Here is a 10,000-nt window from a genome sequence, read left to right as displayed (position 1 = left end):
ATTGTTCAAGAAAGTAATCTTAGGCCAAGTGATAGTGACAGCAGCATATCTTTCTTACACCTCTGTTATGCATTCTAGATAACAAACTTCTAAAATACACATAAAATCTATTAAAGCTGCTGTTCGCATGAACAAAATATATTTAAGATACAATCACTGCAGAAAAAAATAATAATTTTGCTTTCACTTTTTAGGCCAACTTTGAGAAAACTGGAGCCCTACAACATGTACGAAACATGGGTAAGATGTGAAAGCTCTTGATTTGTGTTATTGTGTTTTTAGTGACTGTTATTATTGCTGACAGGCTTGCATGTGAAATCAGTGTAAGATTTAAGCATCATTAGACTTGTGTACCTAATGAGAACAGACCCCTTTAGAAACTGTGTTTCTGTGTGTGGACTCAGTGAAATGTGCAATACAGAACAAACAGGATTGAATTGTCCTATTGCAGGCTTCAAGTGTGTTTTGCCCACAGTAAATTTGCACTAAACATTTTCCACCACAAGAACTTTCTCTAAAAAATTTCACAGAAATGAGAGGGACATTTGGTCTGTCGGGCTTGTTTGGTTGGCTAACAGCTATGTTGGGCCAGTATGTCATCCAGGTTTGTTTTTAACAGCTGTCAGAGTCTGACAATTTTCTTATAAATGTAAATGTTGCACACAATGAGAGGACTACAGAATGTCTCCATTTAATTATCATTTTTCGTTTTACTATCATGATTCTTCAGATCTTTCAATGCTGGATGTTCAGCCTTGTACCTTGTTACTGGGTTAACCTTCAGCATTCCAGTTCAGCTCATTTATTTTATGAAGAGAAAAACAAATAACTGTTGCCTGGAAAAAAGGCCGCTGGTGAAAGCAGAAAACTCACTGAGGCAGCACTAGTTATGACACAAATGCAACATGCCTTTCAATTCTCTCGGACTAAGTTGGCAAACTCAAATCCAGCTCGTGCACTGGGTCAGAACCGACAGAAGAAATGTTTCGGGATTTCATATTGATTTATCGGGAATTAAAGATTCCACTTGCCTTACATTTGTCTTCTCCTTGCGACACTCCTTCAGCAGCAGTGTTAACTATTCACTTGACATTGGCTACTGTCATTATTTCAACAGGTGGCCTTAAAAATCACAAGTCTGCTGGTTCAACTCTTACCTTTAACTCACTGTATGACCCTGACCAAGTCACGTAACTTCACTTTATTTTTGTTTTCTAATATCCCTTTCAGTACAATAAAAAGTATTTGTTATTTGTCCTGCTAGTGCAGAAATATTAAAAATACAGCGGTATAGTATAGTGTCTTTTCATGGTATGATTGTTTTTTATTTCCAACACCAGCAGGTCAAATTTAACACTCAGATTCACAAAGTGAAGAAAATTCAGGAATTGAAGCAGAGACCTTGTGTTTAAGTGTCCAGTGCTTTCAGCCAGTCAGTTGTTCCTTTAGAGAAACTGGAAGAGAAGGTGACACTGCTATGTCAGAGCATGGTGTTGTCGACTAGATCTGTCAGCACCTCCCACACCTATGTCTTTTTTTATTAATAAAATTCTATTAATATGCACAACAATAGAAGTATTATAATACACCAAACAAACAATCTCTGTGTTATTTAAATCAGGCCTGCTATAGTGTCCCATGGATTGACACACAACACACACAGTACTCTGCTTTAAGTTCATTCAAATATTTGTGATAAGACTAATGCATTTTTGTCATATATTACCAGTCAGTTTGATTTTATTTATTTTAAATACTATTTCAGCATGTCTGTCGTCCTGTCGACCTGCTGAATTATGGTAATATTATTGTTACTGTTCTTTTTATTGTCATACTGCATGCATAGGTAACAGTTTACAATAATTACAGAGAATCAAGTTACACTCTACAATTAAATTCTTACTTTGTTCTTACTTATCAAAGCCAACCAACTGATGATAATTATAACTTATGAATTTTTATTAATAAGGAGTTATTAGGCACTAAAAGACATACTCATGGCACTATTTGGTTCTGCACAGGAGGATGACATGGATGGAATCCACATTGTGGCCTTTGCTGAAGAAGATGACCCAGGTAAAGTAGCACAAACGTTAACCCGTTGGGCTCCCAATATGTATTGATGGTCTTGAGTAACACATGTGGGCTCAAAACCAGATTAGATGTGGGTGGGCAGTACAGGATTTTAGTCTTCATTAAGTTTGCCTGTTCTCCCTAGTACTTCAGTTTCTTGTTGCATCTCAAGGACATGAAGATTAGGTTGATCTTTTTTATTGCGTGTGGGTCTCCCAGTGGTGGATGTGCCTCCCAACTACCCCATGGGCTGCACCCAAGCCACGTTTATTTATCCTGCAACCTTTTATTGCAAAATGAGTGCTCAGAAATAGATATGTTATGACAAATCATGTCTAGTGCCAAGTTAGCTGTGTTTTTGAGGGTTCATGTAGACATGGAAGCGTACAGCAGCTTAATAAGAGAGAACTGTTTGCTTTATCATAATACAAAGCAAAGTTTCACAAAAAGAGATTTAAAAAGCAGAAAACTCCTATTCCTACTCCTGAAGATTGCGATAACGTTATTCATCGGGATGCAGTGCCAATGAGTTCTGTAGTATCATGTGTGCTCTTCGTCACAACACAAAACAAAGTTAACCAAAATATCTATAAAAAAGCTGTACTATAAAAATGAAATACACTTGTGTTACAGCAGGGAGTGCTTAGCTCCACAAATGGACCAGTTCATTGTTGAGAAGTGCAGTATGGAAAAGTAGGTCATGGCTACAGTTATGTATTAAGGCCGCAATGGTGACCAAATAATAAAACAACACCATAGGTGCTGCATATAAGGAGTCTATGGCTGAGTTACCCAGAGCGATGCTAAATATAAAAATTGGTAACGTTGAGTTTATAAGTCCATTCTTCATGTGCATGACTCTCCATGTTGTTACGGTCTACTTATGAAGGCGGATCTCCACTTGACTTGTCAGTCTAACCAGTATTCTAGGTCCAAAACACACAACCTTTGCTCTTTTTGTCATTTAAACTAAGGAAATTTAGTGACATCCATATTTAATGTCTTTCAGACATTCCAATTTGTTTTTGATCTGTTTCAGTGGAAGATATATCTGTGTAGCAATGAAATTAAATTTTTTTTTTTTTAAATGCATCCTAAGGGCAACATGTACAATGAAAAAAGAATAGGCCTCAGTATAGATCCTTGAGAGACCCCACAGGTAAGAGGGGCCAAGGACGAGGAGAAATTGCCCAGGCTGACTGAACAGCTTCTTGTTAGGTATGACTTGAACTATTTCAAAGCAGTTCCTTGTACACAAGACGAGCGATAAGGATATCGTGGTCAACTGCATCAAACAAGGCAGTTAGATCTAAAAGCACCAAGGCAGCTGTATCCCCAAGTCACTTATTAAAAAGAGAACCCTGTGACAGATTAGAACGCTCTCACTCCCTTGAGCCCTCAGACCAGACTTCAGACACCAGATAAAAGTCCAGATTGACTTTATTAATAATAATAAATGTGCACAAAGCACCTCCACTATACTTCAATAAATAATCAATAACAATAACCAATACAATAATCCTCCACTCTCCCAGACGCTTAGCCACCCTGCCTCCCAACTCAGCTCATCATCTGGGATTTCCCATAGTCCTTTTATATTCCCTGACCCGGAAGTGCTTCTGAACCCTCAGTCCATGTGACTTCTTAGCACTTCGGGGTCAGATCAAAACTTTTCTTTTTCATCAGTCTGGAAGTATATCATTTCTTCCATTTCCACGTTTGTGAATTACTTCCAGGCTATATGGAAAGTATAAGTTCCTGGTCCTCCCTGCAGCGTCCTCCGGTGGTCCCCATGGTATCCAGCAAGGCTGTGACGACAGACTCCAAGTTCCATGATGCCCTGCTGGAATATGGGGCCCTTCCATGTTGCAGGGATGGCTACATCTGGCGGCTTGGGGGTGTTGGCCGGGATATACGGCCGGCAATCCCTCACAACCCTTAAAAGTGCAGGCTCCGTGCTGCGATGTGCCTTAAAACAAGAGCGAAATACTTCCACAATGCCATTTTTATTACAAAAGATTTGTAGCTGAAGAAAGACAACATTCACCAGAATTTTAGAAGGAAAGGGCAACTTGGAGATTAATTTGACAAGTCTATAAAATTCAGGCTGCACTACAGCATGCTTAAAATAGGCTGGGACTGAATCAGTCTCAAGACAACTGCTAGGCCCAACTGGTTCAAAAAAATCTGTAAGACAAGAGGGGATAATATCTAGCGGACAACTTGGGGGTTTAAGGTGCCAAAAAAGGGAGAGATACAGCAAACCGATGAAAAACAGCGGTACACGTAGGAGGGACAGACAGGCCATCCACAGAGTGTGTAATGTGGGATCAGCAATTTTATGAATTATGAATTTTATGAATAAAATGTTTTTACTGTCAGCAATTTTATGAACAAAAAAACTGAGAAAATCCTCACAGATTGTTGGTGTCATGTCAGGCCATGAAAAGTGTTAATAGGTCTATGACAGTTATTCACAATGATAACTGAAAAATTCTTTATACTAGCATGCTTTCTGGTAATCAGACAAACTGTCCCTTAAACAATCAAAAGACCCCTGAACGTTGTCTTTTTTCCTCTTATGCTCTGCTCACCTACATGCCCATTTCAGGGTATGAGTGGCATCATTTAACTATAGCTCACGTTTAGGTTTTGATGTTAGAACAAGTGTCATTAAGCAAAGTGAGTAGATCATCAAGGCTCAGCTGAGGTGGTGGGAATCGCATGGCATCCTTAAAGGCTACAAAGAAGTTATTGGCTGTGGTGAAGTTTATTGCGTGAGAGCAGTGACCCTGACTTCAGACGCTGACCATTTGGTAGGGCAAGGAAGCCTCAGTTATAACAGGCAAGTGATTAGAAAAGCAAGCATCACCAATTTCACAGTTACAGACAGGTAACCCATATGATAAAACAAGATCCAATGTACAGTATGTCCATGCTCATGTGTTGGGCCTCTAACAAACTGAACAAGTTTAAAATAATCAATGAGGTTTAAAATGTCTTTAACCGATGGTTTACTCAGACAGCACACATGAATATGAAAATCCCCAAGAATTAAAAGTCTTTCATAATTCAGTGTAATTCCTGCCAGCAATTCAAGTTAGGTCTGCTTCCACTTCGTGCCGCTCGGGGCGGGGCGCTGCTTCAATATCTGAATATGTTAACCTATTTAAATAGAAAATTAAAATGATGTATAGAGAAAAATTGAGATACATTTTGCATAGATTTATTCATATATAGAGAAACTGCAATAATTTTTCACATATAATTATTTATAAGCATCAACTAGACAAGAATATAGTATAGACGCACTGATAAGCTGTATTTTAATTATTAGTTTAATATAATTACGCTGCGAAAACCAGAACCAGTGTAGTGTACAAGTGATAGGTGGGGATGTTTTCTGCGCAGAGCAAGAACGCTTTCGGATTGATAATGAAACAAAATTGTAAATTAGTTGTTTATCTTCCTAGAAATTATTATCGGTGTAATATGTATGTTTATTTTTTGTTATTGCCTCATAAATTTCAACTGCTGCGTCTGATGCTGTCGTAGAAGGACAGTCTGAAAATTATTTTTGAAGCATTTGTGGATAGAAATCAGAGAATTTTACTTTTTTCATTCATGAGTGTTATTTTTCCGAACCCTGCTGCTTACACACGAATTGTACTGAGCCTTTTGGCCAATCAGATCTGCGGATCTTCAGCATAACACTGGGGTTATGGAAGCTGATTTATGATTTTTTTTTTTCTTGCATGTTATTTGCCTTACATCAGAGAAACATCTTTTATTTTGTTTCCAATACTATATAATTAATGTGAAGATTACAATAAAAATGAAATCAGCTAAAACACGACTTGTTTACCTTCTGCAGTACTAAGTGAACCACTACATGCTTAAGCAACCTTTTGGGTTGAATGAATTTAATAAACTGCACCAATGTCCACAAGTTTCGTTCATATGTAGTGAAGTAGGATTTATTTGGATTGACTTAATAGACATATGGAATTTCAGTTTAATTAAAGGGATTCAGCTGCTTTAATTTCACACAAACACAATCATTTAATTTACCTTAACTATGTTATGTTTTCCAAACATAAAATGAATGCATCAGCTTAAAAAGAATGTTTCATTTTAAAACTATTCAGACTAACTGTGTGGAACCACTGGTCATGGCGGAATTAAGTTCATTTAACAAATCTCTTTTTGAGTGTAGCCTTCTGTCCTTGCTTTGGCCACACTAGTTGAAAATAGCGGCAACTCTACCAGGCTTGCCGTTTCTCTAGGCTGCCCTGCAACTGGTGCTGAAACTATTCATCCACATGATGGATTTCCAGGTCATCCATTTTGAGACTCATCTGCAAACTGATGCAGATCATCAGAGGCGCTGCATTGCTTCATAAGCAGGTTACGTGCATGGACAGAGAGACCTGAATGTTAAATGAACTTCATTGCTGCCTATGGTTCTATATAAAGACTCAGATGGCTTTAATGACTTTGATGCTTTGTAGCATTGAGTGTTCTCTTTACTGCAACTCAAAGCCATGGTCCACTGTTTGCATATTTTGTTATTTGAATGGCTATTCCATACCTTCTTCTCCTCCTGATATTCTTCTTTTATTGTCTTATCATTAAATGCCCAGATGGCTATGAATTCCTTGAAATCCTGAAGGAAGTTGCTGAGGACAACACTGATAACCCAGACCTGAGCATTCTCTGGATCGACCCTGATGATTTCCCACTGGTAAGGCGATCATGATCCTGGTAGTTAGAGAATACAATGTTGAAAAATTGAATGCAGGACAGAAAATAATATTTTCATGTATACATACACTCACCCTTCATAACCTAAAATAGAGCTTGGTTGGGACCTGGGTGGCCTGTTAATTAAAGAATAGAAGTTTAAAACACAAGGCCACAGATTCAAACTCTAACCCTACATAAGTTTATTTACCTGCCCATATTCCTGTGGATCTGTAGCTGGAAAGTGCCTTGGAGTGACTCCTAGTGTACTATACAAGGGTATTAAAATATGGAAAGTAAACTTTGGTTGCCTATTGACATTAGTAAACTGCATGCACCTTTCAGTTAGACTGTAGCACATAAAACCCAGACATTAGTTCTGCTGTCTTATGGGTCCATTGTCCTGGGTTCAAATGCAATGCCAGGTCGCAGTCAATGTTGAGTTTGTGCATACTTCCTGTGTCTGTGTAGATTTTTCTTTCAGTTAAATGTGTTAGGTCAATTGGCAACTCTTTTTTGTCATATATTTTTATTGATTTTAATTACAAACATATAACATTCCATACAGTCAAGTCAAATTTAACAAATCAAAGCAAAATTCAACCCCCACCCAACTGGCAACTCTAAAAAATTTTAATAAGTATTGAAGCAACTAAATAATTTAAAAGGCACCTGAGAATTTTTTTATGAACTGCTGATGATATTTGAGATTCTTGCCCGGGCTCCTAGAAATCATGGATTCTGGCACTTCAATCAATCAATCACATCGGTTGTGCATTAGCGGCTAGGCGAGTTTGTCTCTTCTCTGAGGTTTCATTTTGCCGATGTGCTCGACCTCGCTTGTGTATTAGCAGCTAAGCGAGTTTCTCTTTTCTCAGTGGTTTTACTTTGGCCACACAGTCACTTTTTTTGAGCGTCATTCTGTAGCTTTGCACTTCCAGGCTGGGCAGACAGACACACACACACTTCCACGCATAGACATTTATATATAAGATAATAAAAATCTATGTAATCAACACAGACATGTTTTTATTTGATAAATGGGTTGTCCTTTTGATCTAGTATAATATTACGCACCTGATCCCTTTCACTCGCGGCAGCCTATTCTTCTTTGGATAGAGTGGCTCATTTTTGCCACTTCCTCTCACCCTCACTTGTATAACTGACCACTCTTACAGCCAAAGGGTTTTGTTGGGAAAAACGTGGCACTGGACATTTTCACATTGGGCAGTTTCAGCGACTCAAGGCTATTGTGTCAGGACTTTGGTCCCCCAACGTGCAAGCAGATTTATTGTTATTTTCACTCATCGCACAAAGTTATCAGTCATTAGCATTACAGCTACTGTATAAATTATTATTCACATAATAAATTATTATTAATATAATTATTATTCATATGGCCCAAATGGGTGCAAGGAAGTCACTACCACACTGCTATTGCCAGTGTATAACATCAGAAAACAAAATAGGTCAATAAGACCAATTTTCTTATTTTTGGACACTTATTTGGTATTTTTATTATTATTTTTGATTATTTTTACCAAGCTTCTACATTTTTTGTCTATATAAATTTTTTTCTTTCTAACACTAGCAACTAGATTGACACACAGATGATACACAGACACGATAGATATATGTACATATATATACAGTATATATATATATATATATATATATATATATATATATATATATATATATATATATATATATATATATCGTGACAGTAGGGGGAGTAGCAGCACCCCAAATCCCATCCACAACCACAACTACACAAGTCCTGGGCTCAAACAAATGATTTATTTTCCACAAACACTTCTTGCAAGCTTCTTCAAAGGTTGTACAAGCACAATTACAATTAAAAATCTCCTCTTCAGTGAGCTTTGTCCTCATCCACCCAAGTCTGACTCACCAAGTGAGGAAGAATAGCTTTCTTTATACCACACCTGGGAGTACTACTCATACTGTATATATATAAGCATGAATATTGAACTGGTGTAAACTGAACTCACTGAGGGTAGTGAAAGTTAAAAATGTTGAATTGTGGTTTCTCATTTTTTTGTTTCCTACCTTCAAACTCTAGATGGTTCCTTACTGGGAGAAGACATTTGACATTGACCTCTCCATGCCTCAGATTGGTGTTGTGAACGTCACTGATGTAAGTACTTTTTCTTTTTTTTCTGTCTTTTCGGTGTGTTTGTGTGCACTTGAGTGTAACAGCTGAAAGACATTGAATAAACACAGAGTGAGAACTGTAATAAGTACATTGAATATTCTGTGGAGGACTCACCTAGCAGTTCAGTGATCGCAGACATTTTTAAAATCTGTATTTTGAATGTGCTTTGTGTACATATGATTCTGGGTACATAACTGTATGGTGCTGTGCATTCAGTGTAATTGCATTGTATGTTGTCTTTTAACAACTTCTTTGCAATCTCATAACTTATGGTGCCATATATAAGAATGTACAAGAAACATCACAATCTAATACAATATTGTCCATAAATTACAGCATAAGAGACAAAAACTAAAAATCAGGCAGAGAGAATTACTTCAAATATATTCTAAAATCTTAAACGAATCAAACCTAGTGTTAGTAGGTCTTATGAAAATCAATAAACTTATTATGTTGAAACATCAAGACATTACATGAAAATTATTACAAAAATGTAAAAAAAACACAGCAGGGTATAGTTTCTTTTTTTTTTTTTTGATTCTATATATTTTGTTAATCCCTGAGGGGAAATTGTCTTTTCACATTACCTTTGGAGTCAGCCATTGTACAGCACCCCTGGAGCAATTTTCAGGTTAAGGGTCTTGCTCAAGAGCCCAATGGAGTAGGATCCCTTCTGCAGTAACAGGATTTGAACTTGCAACCTTACAGATACCGGCGCAGAACCTTAGCCTTAGAGCCACCACTTAAGTAATTAATTAATTAACATTAATTAGAAAAAAATGTTAGAAATAATATATATTCTAGCAAATAAAAAATAATTATATAAAGGATACAATAATATCAAAAAATAAATACACAATAGGATTGAATAGGTGCTCTACTGTGCAATAATAAGTCAAAACAAAACACATAAAATAACAATTCCACAGACAAAATAGGGAGGAATAAATGAAAAATATTATCTAAGAATATAAATTGTAAAACATTAACAGAAAAAACATAGGAAGA

At 36.9% G+C, this 10,000-nt stretch overlaps 1 protein-coding gene across 2 annotated transcripts in view; it reads left to right on the top strand.

Moving 5' to 3' along the window:
- casq1b (calsequestrin 1b) overlaps positions 1-10,000 on the top strand; it is a 104,265-nt gene that overhangs the window by 92,043 nt on the left and 2,222 nt on the right. For both annotated transcript variants that reach the window (XM_028821599.2, XM_051919850.1), the window contains 4 exons: positions 195-240; positions 2,022-2,076; positions 6,717-6,817; positions 8,900-8,974. In XM_028821599.2, coding sequence (XP_028677432.1) covers positions 195-240; positions 2,022-2,076; positions 6,717-6,817; positions 8,900-8,974 — 277 coding nt within the window. The remainder of the gene's footprint in view (positions 1-194; positions 241-2,021; positions 2,077-6,716; positions 6,818-8,899; positions 8,975-10,000) is intronic.

The sequence above is a fragment of the Erpetoichthys calabaricus genome, chromosome 16, assembly GCF_900747795.2.
Source record: "Erpetoichthys calabaricus chromosome 16, fErpCal1.3, whole genome shotgun sequence".
Classification (NCBI taxonomy): Eukaryota; Metazoa; Chordata; class Cladistia; order Polypteriformes; family Polypteridae; genus Erpetoichthys; species Erpetoichthys calabaricus.
The sequence above is the reverse complement of the archived record's forward strand: the minus strand, read 5'-3'. Positions and strand labels throughout refer to the sequence as shown.